This window comes from Scyliorhinus torazame, chromosome 3 (assembly GCF_047496885.1).
Source record: "Scyliorhinus torazame isolate Kashiwa2021f chromosome 3, sScyTor2.1, whole genome shotgun sequence".
In the NCBI taxonomy this organism is placed as follows: domain Eukaryota; kingdom Metazoa; phylum Chordata; class Chondrichthyes; order Carcharhiniformes; family Scyliorhinidae; genus Scyliorhinus; species Scyliorhinus torazame.
In genome coordinates this window covers 315851931-315871447 of record NC_092709.1, presented here as the reverse complement: position 1 = coordinate 315871447, position 19517 = coordinate 315851931, and the positions used below count along the sequence as shown (strand labels likewise).

The following is a 19517-nucleotide window of genomic DNA, read 5'->3' as shown; positions in this document are numbered from 1 at the left end:
GAGTTTAGAATATTGAGAAGTGATCTTATTTAGACATGTAGAATTCTCAGGGAGCTTGACTGGGTAGATGCTGAAAGGTAGTTTCCCCTGTGGGAGAAGCTAGGAGCAGAGGGTGTAACCTGAATAAGGGGGAACCCATTTAATACAGAGATGTGGAGGAATTTCTTCTCCATGAAGATAGTGAATGTGTAGACTTATTTACGTCAGGGGCTGTCGAGGCTGGGTCATTATATATGTTCAAGCTGAGATAAACAGATTTTAATCAGTAAGGAAATCAAGAGATATTGGGACAAGAGGTATTGGGACAAGAGGGAAAAGAGGAGTTGAGGGTATATCAGATCAGCCATGATCTCAATGACTGGCCAAATGGCCTACTCCTGCTCCTACATCTTCTGGTCTTTCGGGCAGCACTTTTTTCAGCTTATATTGCAAGTTTTCAGCATCTGCAGTATTTTATTCTTGTGTTAGAATTAAGTATTTGGATTTACAGATACGTCCTCGTGATGATTAGAAAAAGGGTATAACTGGACAACATGATATTATTTATTAATAATACCGGAAATGTGATCTGTGAGGAGCCCATAGTGCCTGTCAAATGATTCTCCATGATGGGATCAATACTATTTGTCTATTTCATGTTCCTTAAAGCCAAATGTCTGACAATGGCCTGTTGAGACATGCAGGTATTCAATGTGGAAGACTCCACCATGTTGGCACTATTGGTCAGATTATTGTGCTGGCAGTGAATACTTTTGGAGCATCGAACCTGTTGTGCAGATTTGAGCTTGTCAATGACATTTCCATATAAGGGGTGTGAGAATGACGTGCGGCTGAGCTGGCAGCTGAGTGGTGCTGAGTGTTTGGGGGACACCTGGGCGACTGAGAGAGGGAAGCTGGTTTCACTCTCACAGCAGAACCACCTCCCCTAGTCTTCAGCAAACATCAACAACATGATCCTTCTCGGATACCTTTGTATTCTGAGTTGCTGGATTACAGGTAAGTGCATTTAGAACTGAATAGTCGCATTGTGTGAAAAGGCCGAATTGATATTGTAGTGGTATGAATTATTTGAGCGAAGTTTGAGCAGGACTGAGACAGGATGAGTATCAGGCTCGGCTAGAATCACACAGCAGAAACGGGGGCCACTCGGCCTATCGTCCCAGTGCCTGCTCTCCGAAAGAAACACCCCATTAGTCCCATCCCGCTGTTCACTCTCACTAGTCCTGTAAATGTTTGCCTTTGGAGTATTTTTGGAAGTGAATATGTATCCGCTTAAAATAATGTTAAAATGAGCAGTTTTTAAAAAAAATCTACATATACATTTATGTTACCAGGTGCCCATCCACTGGCGGTCTTAATCCAGACTCCAAGCGAAATACTGGCGGCCAAAGGCGAGGAGATCAAACTCTCCTGTATTGTGAAAGGAGCCCATCTCAACGATGTGTACTGGTACAAGATCGATCGCTCTTCCACAGCGCGTTTTGTGAAGTCGGCCAGCGTCATGAATAATCAGGTCCAGGGAGATGGAATAACTCAGCGGTTTGAGTTGGATCGAAATGACTTTCAACAGTCCTTCAGTTTAACTATACAAGACTTGCATCTCTCCGACAATGGGACCTATTACTGCCTAATGAGCGAGCCCCAGAAAATGTCTTGGGGAGCTGGAAGTGTGGTGACCGTCGGTAAGGAGATCTCGTGTTTGGACATTGTAAACTGGGACATTACCAACATAAGCAGACTCATTTGCAAAGATTGCATGTCAGGCAGCATCAGTGGAGAGAAACAGATTTTAGACCGATTTTCTTTCACCAGAACTTGAGAAAATAAATGTGAGGGGCAGATTCAGCTGCCAGAGAAAGGGTGAGGTTGTGAGTTCAGATACCCAAGGTTTGGAAATATTTGATCTGAGCAATTTCCATTTGCCAAAATAAAGTATATATTATTTATTAAACATTTCCGGAACCTTTTTTCCGGACTCTACCGGTTTTCCCTAATGTTTTGTGATCCACGTTGAGGAAGGTTGTTTTTTAAAAAATCAATATTGTCCTATTTGCTGGCAATGTATTCTTACAGAAATCCGCGGTGATCACCGTTCTCAAGCCTAACCAAGTCAGAATGTGATTTGTAACAAATTAGTGATATATTTAGGTACGATCCGCGGTGCCATTTGTAAATTGCTCGCTTTTCATTGCGTTTTTGGACATCAGACAGACGAGAAAGGGATGCTCACCAAACTCTTGTTTATTTCAGTTCCAGAGAGACAGAAAGTGACTTCGCCGCCGCCGACTACAAGACGCCGAATCCATCGTTATAAGTACCCGAACATCAGTCGCAAGAAGAAAGGGAGTGGCAATGGTAAGAGAAATTGCAACAAAAAGAAAAAAATACTGGACAATCTCAGCAGGTCTGACAGCGTCTGTGGAGAGAGAAATAGCAAACTGCCTTAACCTGGTCCCAGAGAGCAACTGGGCCTGTCTCTCCAGTAAATGTGATAATAGTTTCATTTCAGTAACCAAAGGGTTACTGAACCTGGCCACACTGATAGCCTGGCTTCAAACGTCCCAATTCTAACCAAAACCTCGCAATCAGAATCTGCCTCAGCATTTATCTTTTTCCCCTCCAGTTCTCTGATGAAAGCTGAGTTAACCCTCTTTCCCTTCACTCACGCTGCTTGCCTCGCTGAACGCCTCCAGCATTTTCTATTTTTAATTTTGTTTGTTTCTTTTCATGTTGTTGGAAACGACCTGCTGGGTTTGTTTGGGTAGCCAGCCCATGTCAGGCCCTGTAGAAGTTTATTGAAGTGCATTCTGAGTTATTCGGCTTGTATCCAATCCCCGCACAAGCCGGTGAGGTGCTCGGCAGTTTCTAACTTTGAGTGCACCAGGAAAGGTTTGCATGTCTGTACACCATGTAAATGAGGGCCGGTTTAGCTCAGTTGGCTGGACAGCTGGTTCCTGAAGCAGGCTGAGGTTATTCATGAAGGCCCTGCCTTCTCAACCTTGCCCCTCGCCTGAGGTGTGGTGGTCCTCAGGTTAAATCTCCACCAGTCAGCTCTCCCCCCTCAAAGGGAGACCAACCTGTGGTCATCTGGGTCTATGGTGACATTTCTTTTTACCAAATGAGAGAGGTTTTCATTTCAGCTGGACACTGATCTTCCAGGGAAATGTTATTGATCGGAGCTCTTTAGGAGATGTCCCAATAGATTAGATTTAGATTTATTGTCATGTGTACCAAGGTACAGTGAAAAAGCATTGATCTGTGTCGAGTCCAGACAGATCGTTCCATCCATGAAAAACATAGGACATATGACAAATACACAATGTAAATACATAGACACAGACATAGTGTGCGCATACGGAGTATAGTGCTACAACAGTAGAGGAGATGTGTTAATACACACCAACATAATGGTTGGGAGCAGGATTAGGCCTAATATTGAGTTGTGTTTATTGAAAATGATTTCCCAGTATTTCCTGCCATTCACAGCCCATTCATTTATTTCTGACCTTTTAAGAATTCCTGATTTTAATCGCTCCGCCATTAGTGGCTTCCCAAGTCATAAGAACATCATAAATAGGAACAGGAGGAGGCCATTCAGCCCTTATGGCCCACTTCACCATACAATGATATCATGCCTGATCTTCCACAACATTTTCCTGCACTATTCCCAAATCACAATGTTTTTTTTAGAAACCTATAGGTCTTGTACATACTCAATCACTGGACCTTCACAACCCTCGGAGGCAGAGAATTCCAAAGATTTACCACCCGTGTGATGGAATTCCTCCTCATCTCAGTCCTAAATGCCTCGCCCCTTATTCTGAGACTGTGTTCCTGGTTCTAGCCCCTCCTCACAGTGGGTAACATCCTTCCTGCATCTACCCTGTTGCGCCCTGTAGGAATTTTATATGTCCGAATGAGATCACCTTTCATTCTTCTGAACTCCAGAGGATAAAGGCCCAATCTATTTAATCTTTCCTCATAGGACAATCTCTCCATCCCAGGAATTAGCTCAGTGAACCTTCTCTGGAATTCCTTCCCTAAATCTTTGCGCCTCTCAAAACCACTCTCTGCTTCATTAAAACATATGATCAAGCGGATCACCTCTGCCAATATCTCCTATTGTGAATGGGTGTCAAATGTTTTTTAGTACTCTACATTTAATACTCGATTCTACATTGGAGAGACTAAATGCAGACTGGGTGATCAGTTTGCAGAACACATTCGATCAATGGTTCACGTGCACCTCCTTCATTCTGGTCTGTTGCATTCTCTGCTCCCAGTGCGGTCTACTCTAATTTGGAGAGACCAAAAGCAGATTGGGTGTACACCTTGCTTCATCTGCAAGCAGGACCCAGACCTTCCTGTCACTTGATCCATTTCAACTCACCGTCCCAGTCTCCCGTCCACATGTCTGTTCTTGGCCTGCTGCAATGTTCCAGTGAAGCCCAGCGCTAATGAGGAACACACCTCATCTTCCAATTAGTCACATTATAGCCTTCCAGACTTAACATTGAGTTCAGACTGTGAACTCTCTCCTCCACCTTCACCCTATTTTGAATTCTATCAATTTATTTCCATATCTTCCATTGATCTGTTTTTCCCTCACCATTGTCTCCTCTCTCTCTCTCTCCCCCCCCCCCCCCCCCCCCCTCTGCTGGGGCCATCTGTTCCCTGTTTCTAGTTGGCCTTTGACACACTGCTTGCCTCTGTTCTGCCAATCACACATTTTAATCTCCCTATATGCCATGGCCAGCACTCTCCTTAGCCTTAATCACCCCCATTTACATTGACTTTGTCTTTCTGTCCATGGCACTTTTGTCAATCTCTACCTATCGCTGGCCCCTATCCAGCCCCACCGCTCCATACATCCCACCCCCTCACTACAATATAAATCTGATCCTATTCCCAGTTCTCTCTAGCTTTGACAGAGTCACCCAAGTTCGAAACGTTAAATCCCTCCTCTCTCCACAGATGCTGTCAGACCTGCTGAGAATGTCCAGTGGTTTCTGTTTTTGTTCTTTAATACTGCTTCACCGAATCCCCTTGGGAATTTGAGCACCTTAAAGGCACTATTTAAATGCAAGTAGTTGCTCTTTATTCTCGTTGGGCTTGACAGCAGTGTGATGAATGTAGAACGGTTTTCATGGTTTTGAATTACAGTGCGAGCGTTTTTAACCTGTTACCTCCGATCTGTAATCCAGTGAATGGCCGCGGGTTTGCAAGGAAGCTGATACAAGGTCCGTGGTAAATGCCAGGGAGGATCCCTTGCCTCTGTTGTTGAGACAGTTGGACGGAGGAATTTTGCTCAGTTGAATGAGATTCCTGATGCATCCTGGTGTGCAGCATCAACCAGCCCTTCAATTTACACCTCAGTTAACCCAGCAGAATGCGGCCATTCTGCCCATGGCGCTTGTGTTGTCTTTCACTAAAGTAAAACAAAACTTATCCTCTTAGCTTTAGGTTTTTCTTCACATTAATGCTTAAGGTTCCATTGCCCCCTTAAAAAATGCAGTCCATTCACAACTTCAGACATGGATGACCACGTGCAGAATTCCCCCGTAGGCCGTCCAATTTTGCACTGCGTGGCATTCCTTTTAAAATGCATCACTGTCAAACCAATCGCCATATTTAAATGTTCATTGTATCGGATGCAGTGGCAGAATGAACAGGGACTGCGACAACCATCCTGATGAACTCAAAACAGAAAGCGTGGGCCAGGGTGCATCTGTGTGGGGAGCGGAGTGACTCTTGGATCGAAGCCAGTCAGAATTTGTTTTCATTTGTGTGGAATGAAACTACCACCCTGGTGAAACCCTGAATCCAGATCCAGATCTGGCAATTTCGTCTGGACTGCCTATCCTGGGAGTTAAAAACAGCCTGGGACACCAGTTTTCCTTAGATCCGAGATTTCTTCCGAATTTTTTTTAAACAGTGAATCTCTTTCCGAAAATTTCCAAAGAGTAATCATTGACACATGGATAGGATGGGTATGGAGGGGTACGGCACAAGGAAGGGCTGAGGGTTTTGGCAAAGGTTGTACCTGACCGGTACAGGCTTGAATGGCCGAAGGGCCTGTTCCTGTGCTATTTGTTCTTTGTTCTTTGACACAAAAATGGGGTGGGGGGTGAGGAGGGGGATGTGGGGTGGAGGGAAGAATCCACACCCTCACTGACTCCCACAGGCTGCAGACTGAGTTCATGCACAGCGGGTTAGTCAGTGGCTGGAACTCCATCAGCAGCCCCAGCTGCCGAGTATCTGGAAGATTGCTGTGCCTATTTCAGATTCTGGGTCATCAGTTTAATAAAATGCAGAAATCATGTCTTGCACAGTGATGTGTCTTGGTTCACATTCTCTATCTACAAAGCAGAAACTCTCCAAACAGGGTGAGCAGCCTTGGAATGGTCCTTGCAGTTCAAACCCCACTGCAGAATCTGAGCTCTTAGTGCAGTGCTGAGGGAGTACCACACTGCCGGAGGTGCTGTGCTTTGGGATGAGACAGGCTCCGCTTCCCGATAATGCGCATTTTAAACATCCCAATACGCCCTTAGAAGGACGTGGGAGATCTCGCCGGCGTTATGGACAATATTTATCCCTCAGCCAACTCAGAAAACGGATGATGTGGTCTGGTATTTGTGGAATCTTGCTGTGCACATTGCGACTGCGACTTCGCAACATTACAACAGGTGGCCACGTTTTGAACGTACTTAATTTGCTGTAAAAAAAAGTTGGGATGTACTGAAGTCCTAAAGTTTCTTTATTTTATTCTATGTAATTTGTTTACATTTACTTTCTGACAGTCAACATTACCATACATGTGAGTCAACATTACCATACAGCTCAGTTAACAGCACCATATATGTCAATCAACAGCACCGCACGCATGTGTCAGTCAACAGCACCATACAGGACAGCCAAAGGCACCGTATATGACCAAATATGACAGTAAACATGACTATACAGGAGAGTTAACAGCACCATATATTCTATGATTCTATATATGACAGTCATCATGAACAAACATCACTGTAAACGGGACTATACATGATGGTCAGACATGACAACAGGACCACACATGACAGTCAAAATTACCACACATGACAGTCAATAGGACCATACATGACTGTCAACATGACCATGTCTGTCAATGAAACCATACATGACAGCTTCTTCAGATAAAATTGCAGACCATCTAGGTGCATGGGACATTGGCTTAATCTTTTTTTAAATTCATTTACGGGATGTGGGTGTCACTGGTTAGGCCAGCATTTATTACCCATCCCTAGTTGCCCTTCAGAAGGTGGGGGTGAAGTTGCATTCTTGAACCACTGCAGACCTTCAGGTGTAGGTACATCCACTATGCAATTAGGGAGAGAGTTCCAGGATTTTGCCCCAGCGACAATGAAGGAACGATGATATATTTCCAAGTTGGGGTAGTGAGTGACTTGGAGGGAAACCTCCAGGTGGTGGGGATTCCAGGTATCTGCTGCCCTTGCCCTTCTAGATGGTAGTGGTTGTGGGTTTGGAAAGTGCACAAGATCAAACCACAACCTAATACTGTCAGTGGTTTGTGCACCGACTGATAGAGAGGTCAGAGAGGAGATGGTATGAGGGAGGAATAATTAATGAAGTCTGTATTTGTGGGAGCTAGTAACATATGAAAACATAATAGTTTGATTTGAGGGTGTTAGTGGCTGAGATGAATTCATGTTTGGATTTGAGGAGGTTAGTGACTGAGAGAATTAATGTTTGGATTTATGGACGTTAGTGACTGAGGAATTAATGTTTGGATTTGAGGAGGTTAGTGACACAGATTTGTAATGAATCTGTGGAAATCATTGCTGCAGAAGGCTGTGGAGGACAGGTCACTGAAGATCTTTAAAACAAAGATAGATATGTTCCTCATTAATAAAGGGATCAGGCGTTAATGGGGAGAAGGCAGGAGAATGGGGCTGAAAAACATTATTAGCCATGATGAATTAGCCGAGAAAACCCGATGGGCTGAATGGCCGAATTCTGCGTCTATGTCTTTTTGTCCTATTGTCTTATCATTTGAGGAGGCTCGTGATTGAGTGGAATTATTGTTTGGATTTGAGGCGGTTTGAACGGAATTAATTATTGTATGTGAGAAGGTGAGTGACTGAGAGGAATTAATGTTTGGATTTAAGGAGGTCAGTGACTGAGAGAATTGATGTTTGGATTTGAGGAGATTAGTAACTGAGAGAATTAATGTTTCAATTTGAGAAGGTTAGTGACTGAGAGGAATTAATGATTGCATTTGAGGAGGTTTTTAACTCAGAGGAATTAATGTTTGGATTTGAGAAGATTGGTGACTGAGATGAATTAATGTTTGGATTTGAGGAGGTTAGTGACTGAGAGGAATTAATGTTTGGATTTGAGGAGGTTGGTGACTGAGAGGAATTAATGTTTGTACTTTGTGGGCAGCATGGTAGCACTGAGGTTAGCACAGTTGCTTCACAGCTCCAGGGTTCCAGGTTTGATTCCTGACTTGGGTCACTGTCTGTGCGGAGTCTGCACGTTCTTCCCGTGTGTGCGTGGGTTTCCTCCGGGTTCACCGGTTTCCTCCCACAGTCCAAACAAGTGCAGGTCACGTGGATTGGCAGTAATAAATTGTGCTTCGTGTCAAAAAGGTCGGGTGGGGTTGCTGGGTTACGGGAATAGGGTGGAGGTGAGGGCTTAAGTGGGGTGCTCATTCCTAAGGGTTGGTGCAGACTCGATGGGCCAAATGGCCTCCTTCTGCACTGTAAATTCTAGGATAATTGGAGGAGGTTAGTGACATGAGTGGAATTAATGTTTGGATTTGAAGATTTTAGTGACTGAGAGAATTACCGTTTGGATTTGATTTAACTTTTTGACGGTTAGAATACCAGAGCAAGAATGTACTGCTGAGACTGCCTAAAGCTCTGGTCACACCCCATTTGGAATATTGTGAGCAGTTTGGATCCCGGATCTAAGGAAGGATGTGTTGCCTTGGAGGGAGTCCAGAGAAGGTTCACAAGAATTATGCCGGGAATGAGAGGCTTGTCATATGTGAAGCGGTTGAGAACGTTTGGCTGTACCCAATGGAGTTTAGAAGGATGAAGGGCTTCCGCATCGAAACTTACAGAATACTGAGAGGCCGAGATAGAATGGATGTGGAGAAGATGTTTCCACATCATAGGAGAGGCTAGAACCCGAAGGCACAACCTCAGACCGGAATAATGTTCATTTAAACCTGAGATATGGAGGTATTTCCTCAGCTAGAGGGTGGTGAATCTGTGGAACTCAGTGATGCAGAAGGCTGTGGAGGACAGGTCACTGAGAATCTTTAAGAGAGAGAGAGATATGTTCCTCATTAATAAGGGGATCAGACGTGATGGGGAGAAGGCAGGAGAATGGGGATGAGAAACATATCAGCCATGATCAAATAGCAGAGAAGGCCCAATGGGCTGAATGGCCGAATTCTGCGTCTCTTTCTTTTGGTCTTATTCTCTTATGATTTGAGGAGGTGAGAGATTGACTGGAATTATTGTTTGAATTTGAGGCTGTTGGAGCAGAATTAATTTTTGTATGTTAGAAGGTGAGTGACTGAGAGGAATTAAATGTTTGGAATTGAGTGGATCAGTGACTGAATGGAATTAATGTTTGGATTTGAGGAGGATACTGACTGAGAGAATTAATGTTTGGATTTGAGGAGGTGGTGACTGAGAGAATTAATGTTTGGATTTGAGGAGGTTAGTGACTGAGCGAATTAATGTTTGGATTTGAGGAGGTTAGTGACTGAGAGAATTAATGTTTGGATTTGAGGAGGTTAGTGACTGAGAGAATTAATGTTTGATTTGAGGAGGTTTGTGACTGATCGAATTAATGTTTTGATTTGATTTCATTTCAAGATGGCTAGAAAACAGAGCAAGAATGGACTGCTGAGACTGTATAAAGTTCTGGTCACACCCCATTTGGAATATTGTGAGCAGTTGGATCCCGGATCTAAGGAAAGATATCTTGCCCTTGAAGGGAGTCCAGAGCAGGTTTACAAAAATTATGCCTGGAATGAGGGGCTTGTCATATGAGAAGCAGTTGAGAACTTTGGGTCTGTACCCAATGGAGTTTAGAAGGATGAGGGGATTTCTCATTGAAACTTACAGAATACTCAGAGGCCGAGATAGAATTGATGTGGAGAAGATGTTTCCACATTGTAGGAGAGGTTAGAACTCGAAGGCACAACCTCAGACCAGAATGACGTTCATTTAAACCTGAGATGTGGAGGTATTTCCTCAGCTAGAGGTTTGCGAATCTGTGGTACTCAGTGATGCAGAAGGCTGTAGAGGACAGGTCACTGAGAATCTTCAAGACAGAGATAGCTTTGTTCCTCATTAATAGGGGGATTGGGGTTATGTGGAGAAGGCAGGAGAATGGGGGTGAAAAACATATCAGCCATGATCAAATAGCAGAGAAGGCCCGATGGGCTGAATGGCCGAATTCTGCTTATACCTCTTTTGGTCCTATTGTCTTATGATTTGAGGAGGCTAGTGATTGAGTGGAATTAATCTTTTGATTTGAGGAGGTTTGAGCGGAATTAATTTTTGTATATGAGAAGGTGAGTGACTGAGAGGAATTAATGCTTGGATTTGAGGAGGTTAGTGATTGACAGGAATTAATGTTGGATTTGAGGAGGATAGTGACTGAGAGGAATTAATGTTTGGATTTACGGAGGTTAATGACTGATTGGTATTAATGTTCGGATTTAAGGCGGTGGTGACTGAGAGGAATTAATGTTTGGATATGAGGAGGTTAGTGACTGAGAGGAATTAATGTTTGGATTTGAGGAGGTTAGTGACTGAGAGGAATTAATGTTTGGATTTGAGGAGGATAGTGACTGAGAGGAATTAATGTTTGGATTTGAGGAGGATAGTGACTGAGAGGAATTAATGTTTGGATTTGAGGAGGATAGTGACTGAGAGGAATTAATGTTTGGATTTACGGAGGTTAGTGACTGATTGGTATTAATGTTCGGATTTAAGGCGGTGGTGACTGAGAGGAATTAATGTTTGGATTGAGGAGGTGGTGACTGAGTGGAATTAATGTTTGGATTTCAGGAGGTTTGTGACTGAGAGGAATTAAAGTTTGGATTGAGGAGGTTAGTGACTGAGAGAATTAATGTTTGGATTTGAGGAGGTTAGTGACTGAGAGGAATTAATGTTTGGATTTGAGAAGGTTAGTGACTGAGTGAAATTAATGTTCGGATTTACAGAGGTTAGTGACTGAGAGGAATTAATGTATGGATTTGAGGAGGTTAGTGACTGAACAAAGAACAAAGAACAAAGAAGAAAGAAAATACAGCACAGGAACAGGCCCTTTGGCCCTCCAAGCCTGCGCCGACCATGCTGCCCGTCTAAACTAAAATCTTCTACACGTCCTGGATCTGTATCCCTCTATTCCCATCCTATTCATGCATTTGTCAAGATGCCCCTTAAATGTCACTATCGTCCCTGCTTCCACCACCTCCTCCGGCAGCAAGTTGCAGGCACCCACTACCCTCTGTGTAAAAAACCTGCCTCGTGCATCTCCTCTAAATCTTGTCCCTCGCACCTTAAACCTATGCCCCTTAGTAATTGACCCCTCTGCCCTGGGAAAAAGCCTAAAACTATCCACTCTGTCTATGCCCCTCATAATTTTGTAGATCTCTACCAGGTCACCCCTCAACCTCCGTCGTTACAGTGAGAACAAACCGAGTTTATTCGTAGCAAATGCCCTCCATACCAGGCAACATCCTGGTAAATCTCTTCTGCACCCTCTCAAAAGCCTCCACATCCTTCTGGTAGTGTGGCGACCAGAATTAACACTATACTCCAAGTGTGGCCTAATTAAGGTCCTATACAGCTACAACATGACTTGCCAATTCTTCTACTCAATGCCCCGGCCAATGAAGGCAAGCATGCCATATGCCTTCTTGACTACCTTCACCACCTGTGTTGCCCCTCTCAGTGACCTGTGGACCTGTGCACCTAGATGTCTCTGACTTTCAATACTCTTGCGGGTTCTCCCATTCACTGTATATTCCCTACCTGCATTAGACTTTCCAAAATGCATTACCTCACATTTGTCTGGATTAAACTCCATCTGCCATCTCTCCGCCCAAGTCTCTAAACAATCTAAATCCTGCTGTATCCTCTGACAGTCCTCTTCGCTATCAGCAATTCCACCAACCTTTGTGTCGTCTGCAAACTTACTAATCAGACCAATTATTGATTGGAATTAATGTTTGGATTTAAGGAGGTTTGTGACTGAGAGGAATTAATGTTTGGATTTGAGGAGGTTACTGACTGAGAGGAATTAATGTTTGGATTTGAGGGGGTGGTGACTGAGGGGAATTAATGTTTGGATTGAGGAGGTTAGTGACTGAGAGGAATTAATGTTTGGATTTGAGGAGGTTACTGACTGAGAGGAATTAATGTTTGGATTGAGGAGGTTACTGACTGAGAGGAATTAATGTTTGGATTTGAGGGGGTGGTGACTGAGGGGAATTAATGTTTGGATTTGAGGAGGTTACTGACTGAGAGGAATTAATGTTTGGATTTGAGGGGTTTAGTGACTGAGAGGAATTAATGTTTGGATTTGAGGAGGTGGTGATTGAGAGGAATTAATGTTTGGATTGAGGAGGTTAGTGACTGAGGGAATTAAATTTGGATTTGAGGGGGTGGTGATTGAGAGGAATTAATGTTTGGATTGAGGAGGTTAGTGACTGAGAGGAATTAATGTTTGGGAGAGGCCGGAATCTGCGTTTTCTTATGTTTCTAGTGGAAATATTTCGCACCAATACCCAGATTCATTTTTTTAAAATCATTAACTTAAAGCTCTCAATGCTGATGACAACGCCTTTTAAGTAATTTCAGTTCAAAGGAATTCAGTTTTTAAATGATATGTTCCAGTAATGTTAAAATTGCTGACAAGATTAGTTTCAACAAGAGCTCCCCGGCGGGAAGCTGCATGTGGAAAGTCAGGGCGCTGGACCACAGTCTACTTTAACATTGGAAGGCACGGTTGGTTTCCATATCTGAAAGCAGTGGTGTAAACGTTAATTAGGTTTAGCGCCTGGCTAAATCATGCAGAATTCTACCCCGCAGTCCTGGGAAAGAGGCATGTTGACTCAGCCGATCGCACCCTGACGACTAGCTGCACACTGTTATACTGTACACAAAGGCAACAACTTTCTCACTCGGAGTTCGCAATCCTCTTTTCCAACAGAAATGGGATCACCGCTGTTATGTGGGGAATGTTTGTTTCATGTTATTTTGCCCAGTCGCAAGTCTAGCTGTGTCCTGTGTATCGGTATGTCCATTACTTTGTGTTGCATTGACCAAAGATCACTGATGTTTTGTTGTACTTTTCTTACAGGATACACGTGCAACTGGGTTGTCTGGGGGTCATTGGTTTCCTGCAACCTCTTGTTGTTGATTTCCATCGTGGTCATTGTCATCCACCGTCGGAAGCGGGGTAAGTCCTGATGTTAGTTCCCAATGTATGTTAATATCGGCATTGATACATTTCATTTGTCATCGCAGTATGTATTTACTCGCCATTTCCCTGTTTCTCATCGCTTTCTAGATTCCCGGAGGAGATGTCCCCATCAGTTTCGGAAAAGGTAAAGGCTAATTTTGCACAGCTTTCTGGGAGGGGCATGGGTGAGATGGTGCCTCTGACCAAATGTGCAATTAATGTGACATCGCTTCAGTTGCATTTACTGACAGATTTCTGCCCTTTAACCCAAGGACAATCGGGGAGAGAGTCTCCTCTATTGTCCAGTCTGGGGTTGTGTTGATATCAATGGACGTTAAATGGAAGAGACTCTCCTCCTACACAGGGCTCTTTTCATTCGCAACATGGACTTAATTAGACAGGGTGACCACTGCTCAACATCTCCGCCACTACACTCAACTAGTCGGTGGCACCTTTTTTGCTTGGGGAGGGATGGGGGCGGTCGGCCAAGGGAACGTATGTTTAACAATTGCATAGAAGGGTGAAGAAGGTAAACCGAGTCAATGCATTCAGTAGGACAAGGTCCATTCAACAGACATACACAATGACGCCGGGTCAAATCACTGTGCCCGTCTATAGGTTTGTCCAGGTCTGCCTTAACCCAACACTGGCTCCTTGCTGCTAGAAACTAACCCAACCAGTTTAATTACTTTCAAATGTTTTCACTACTATGCTAAGAACTGCGATAATCAATTTGCCGGAAACATGAGCGTGACATTGACTGGATAGTCTGGTCGAGGGATAAATATTTAATTAGGGCACCTTTGAACCACAGAATGGTGAGATTGAAGGTTTTTCTGGATCTTGAGCTCTAGGGAGGTCTTGATGCGAGCAGTACTGACAGTGTCCTCCACTGCATGTTCAACCGTGTTCTAGTGGATCCCATGACACAAATTTCAAGAGGAACCGGGACATCTTCACCTGTCATGTGAGAGTATCTTTAAGAAATGGGTGTTAAAGAAATGGGTGTTTATAAAAATATCTGTAGTGGATGTACCTTTAAGAAATGGGTGTTGTGCATTTGTATAGCACCGTTCATGATCCCAGCTCATCCCAAACGTTTTGCAGCCAGTGTAGTAGTCATTGTTGTACAGGTCTTGAGCTGCTACCCACTGCCCCAGGTTCAAGTCTCACTTCAGGACTTGATGGCCATGGAAGGATTAACAAAATTCGGGGGCAGTCCTGTTAGAGGAGAACCCTGTAGCAATTTTTCACACAAATGGTATTCGAAATGTGGAACTCTTTAATGCTCTCACAAGGCTGGGGAGGCAGGCTCAACTGGGATTTTCAAGACTGAAATGGAAAGATTTTCAATCGAGCTGAGAAATAGAGCTAAGGTACAGATCAGCCCTGGTCTAACTGAATGACAGAACAAACTTAAGGGTTTGAATGGCTTGCCTTATGCAGAAATGCAGGATTAACAAAATGGCCACCATTCAAATCTAAATAATACGTATTGCCTAAATAATTAGAGATATCCTGAAGATTCGCTTCTTTTATCTTTGGGAATTGGTATAAACATTTCAGAACATTTCTCGTGAGCTTGAGTGAGTTTGGTGGAGTCCAAGATTCACCAAATTGTGTTTGATGATTCGGAAAAAACCATAGGTTTGCTGAACGAAATGGCTGTTTCTCAGAGTAGGTATAAATGTGGTATTTTCGAGTAGGCAGGCTGTGGCCAGCAGAGTGCTAAATAGATCAGAGTTGAGGTCTCACCTGTTTACAATCGATATTCGTTTAGACAGAGAGTAATGTATCCAAGTTTGCTGACGATACAAAGCTGTGTGGGAATACAAGCTATAAGGAAGGCACACAGCAAGGCTGCTAAAAGATTTGGACAGTTTGTGAATGGGCAACAATATGGCAGGTGGAGTATCATGTGAGGTCAGTCATTTTGGTGGTAAGAATAGAAAAGCGGAATATTTTTTAAATGGCGTGAAACTTTTAAGTGTTGCTGTTCAGAGGAACTGACAGGGTGCGCTCATTGAAGGAGCACAGACGTTAGAGTGCAGATACAGCAAGCATTTAGGTGGGCAGATGGTATGTTGGCCTTTATTGCGAGGGGACTGATCATAATAAAATGAAATACACATAACCAGGTGTATTTGAGAGCAGCAGGTTGCATTGTGGATAGCACAATTGCTCACAGCTCCAGGGTCCCAGGTTCGATTCCCGGCTTGGGTCACTGTCTGTGCGGAGTCTGCATATTCTCCCCGTGTGTGCGTGGGTTTCCTCCGGGTGCTCCGGTTTCCTCCCACAGTCCAAAGATGTGCAGGTTAGGTGGATTGGCCATGCTAAATTGCCCTTAGTGTACAAAATTGCCCTTAGTGTTGGGTGGGGTTACTGGGTTATGGGGATAGGATGGAGGTGTGGACCTTGGGTAGGGTGCTCTTTCCAAGAGCCAGTGCATACTCGATGGGCCGAATGGCCTCCTTCTGCACTGTAAATTCTATGATCTATAACCATTATATTATGGTCAAGGGTAAAAAGGACACCTGAGTAACTAATTAAATGTTTTAACTATAATGTGGTATGAAATAAAGCAGCTCTTAGATCAGAAATAGAATAATCAGCTCAAACTGCCAAAAAGATACAGAACATTTTTAGCTCAAAATTCTAATGTTATTTCTATTCTTGATTGCCCTTCTTTTAAAATTTCATTCTGTTTTTCCCCTAGTCTCTTTTCTACTATTTCTATTTTGCTTTCCTTTTTACCATGACAAGGACCTGACAGTTAAAACAGTTGCTTTCTGAATAGCTACAATTGTTTTTCCATTAACTGATTCTGCTGTAAAGGAGTCAGTGATCAGACCCAAGCTTTCAAAAAAAAAATGTATAATCCACTGACAGAGTGCAGAGCTGCACTATAAAAACATTACTCACTTTTTTCTTTGTACCCACCTATTGGGCCCCATTTTCTCACATCACAGTCACTTCAAAAGTGTAATTAGTTGTAAAGATCACTTCAAGATGTTCTGAAATGGTGCTCTGTAAATGTGACTATTATATATATTTTTCCATCTTAAAGGAGCTAGATACTTTGAAAAAATTGGTTTCCGGTTTGCTGATTTCTGACTTTGGAAGGCCAATTGTTGATGTACACTGCAAAACTAATTATCACATGTTGGACAAAGTTTGACACATTAGACACTTTAGTGGTCTCACTCGGTGGGTTACCTCAACCACGGTTCAGACACATTGTACAGGTTAACACACCCAAGGCACTGGACGGGCTCAATTAAAACAGACTGTATAGAAGTTTAATTAAAAAACAGCCACCACCATATCTGGTCCTCTAACATGCTTGCCTAAGTTAGTGTTGTGTAATGTTTTATACAATACTTTGATCTAATTTCTAAGCCTTTTAGGGACAGGAACACACGGTATGGTGATTTTTGGTTGACTGGTGATTGGACGCATGTTAATATAAGTCACACTTTTTGGGCAATTGTCAAGCTATGGCTTTGCATAATCTTCCTTAATTGCATTATCTTCCTCAATTGAGTAAAATAGCGAGTTGGAATTAAGCACAAGGATTTCAGAGCAACTATATTCAGCAACTGCTGAATATTCAAAATGCAGCATTTTAACTGGAAACCCACCTGGTTTCTTGAGATAACGAGGGACATATGAACATTGCCCTCTTGTGACCATATTCCAAATGTGTAATGTGGCATTGGGTTTCTTAACATTAGAGTTGATTTGTGATGAGAAACGTCAGTTTTTGATCATGAAACAAGATAAATTTTAAACAATTGTGTTTGTTCTAATTAATTTTCCAATATGTGGTGTTAAGTGAAATCAGTTAGTGTTGGTCCCACTTTCTCGAAATGACTCATCATCTCAAAATGAAATTGAGAACAAAAATTTAAAGGGTGTTGTATAGTTTCCAGCATTGTTTTATCATACTTTGATCTCGCCCTTTATTAAATGAAGCGGTCAATGTACCAACATTCTATAGAGAGTCTGGAAACAGGGAAGGGCTTAGAAATTAGGTCAAAATATAACTAAATGCTTTACTACTCTTCTTCCCAGTTAAACCTTCAAACACCTCTTTACTGAACCATTGAATATATTCCTTCACTTATTTTGTTATTTAAAATAAATGTTATCATGCCTAATAGTAAAGGAATCATGTATGTAAAGTGCTTGTTCTGATTAACTTGTTGATTCCACGATCACATGCATGAGTTTGAAACAAGAAAATACCCTATAAAATGAAAAATATTTTGACTAATATGAAGAGCTGGAAAACATTACTTTTGAGAATTCGTCTCTACATAAAAAAAGTAAGTGCTGTAGAGACATAATTACTCAGACTGAAACCCAATAAGGTTGCAGTAACAAACCACAGGCTGTACTCATTGAATTCTTGTTTCCAAACTCTGGGTGTGGATATTGGAAATGACATGTTTTTCAGTACGCCAAGGAAGACTATCAAAGCTATATTTCTGCTGTGGAAAGGCAGATAAATGGTGCAGTGAAGCAGATAATTGCCGCTTATATACTCTTTAACTATCTTCTCAAGACATTCCAAATCACTTTGCGATCAACAAATTTGTTGTGAAACCATACTTATGAAAAATGACTTTATGAATTTACTAGCTGGAAATCGTTAATTGATTTTTTTTAAAAACTAAAGCCACATGCCAATTCCTTGAAATCATAGTCAAATATGGCTGTCCATTTGTATAACCATGCCATCTACCTTACAAAACCATTGACATGGAGACAATCTGCCTGATTGTCTCTTTTATGATCACAACATGCAAACACTATCAAACCCTGTTGCAGTCAAACAAAACGTGGGAAAAGAAAGGAAGTATCCTACTCCTCTGCACCTGGAGTTACTTTTCAAATCGCCCAAGATTGGTACTATCTCGTTCAACTCTAGTACATGCACTGCAAATCCATCACATCCCCAGTTTAATTTCTCTGGCCATGCCTTCAGTTGTCTCTGTCCCAAACTCTGAAGTATCCTCTCCGCCTCCTTTAAGACATTCCAAACAGCCTGCCTCTTTGACCAAGCTTTAGGTCGTCTGACTTAATAGCCCCTGTGTGGTCTATGTATGATACTTTGTTTACAATGCTCCTGTGTTAAGAAGTTAATCAGGACAAAGATTTTATGTACATGATTCCTTTACTATTAGATCTTTTGTTACATTAAATGCACTATATAAATATAAGTTGTTAACAAAGCATTTACCTTGAATATATTACGATTCCACATTTTCTGTCTACATTTATTCCAGATAATTAACACATCAAAAATATCACAGGACCAACATGTGGAGAAAGGACTGGAATGTTATCTCAAATGTTTCTGTGCTTTCTAAGGTTGCAGACGGAACGTTATGACATTGAACTCAGTCTCATCTATGATTCACCTTGTTATATTGTTACTGTTCTATTTCTTTTGGTTTTATAAAACTGGAATGAAACTTGCACATCCATGAACCACTCCTAGCAGATTTAAAGGCATTCAGGGCTTCAATCTTTGTCTTTCCTAGGAGATGATATGGCCCTGGGAGTGAGTGGGATATGGCAGGGTTGGGGGGTGGGGGTGGGGGGGCAGTGATGAAGAGGTGTTTTGCCAGGGTGAGTGGAGCAGGCTTGAGGCAGCGGCTGGACTTTCCCCACCTGCGATATGTTCAAAACACTCTTCAGATAAATGTTACAACAATAGATGTAAAATATTTTCTTCCTGCAATGTCTCCCTTGTGTTTACTATGTAGTAATATTGGCTCCGCTTATTCTATTATTTGCAGATTGTATCATACAAAAAGTGTAAAATGTTTACTTTGCGATTGAAAAAGCAGTAATTTTTGAGTTTTTAAAAAATAAATTTAAAAAATGAAATAACTAACGCCTGTATTTTATTTTTTAAATATTTCATTTCCAGTTATCTGTTTGGTTGAAAATCTGACCTCTGAGGAATGTGGGGTATAATATTGACCTCGTCATGTTGAATGTCTCACTGC

General features: G+C 42.4%; 1 gene segment (V, D, J or C); it reads left to right on the top strand.

Annotated features, from left to right (window-relative positions):
• Positions 1 to 922: 922 nt before the first annotated feature.
• On the top strand, positions 923 to 19085 carry LOC140409627 (immunoglobulin kappa chain variable 12-41-like). The segment is given in 6 exon segments: positions 923 to 996; positions 1335 to 1682; positions 2251 to 2355; positions 13396 to 13494; positions 13606 to 13642; positions 18789 to 19085. Coding segments are annotated over 6 exon segments (639 nt in total).
• Positions 19086 to 19517: the final 432 nt, after the last annotated feature.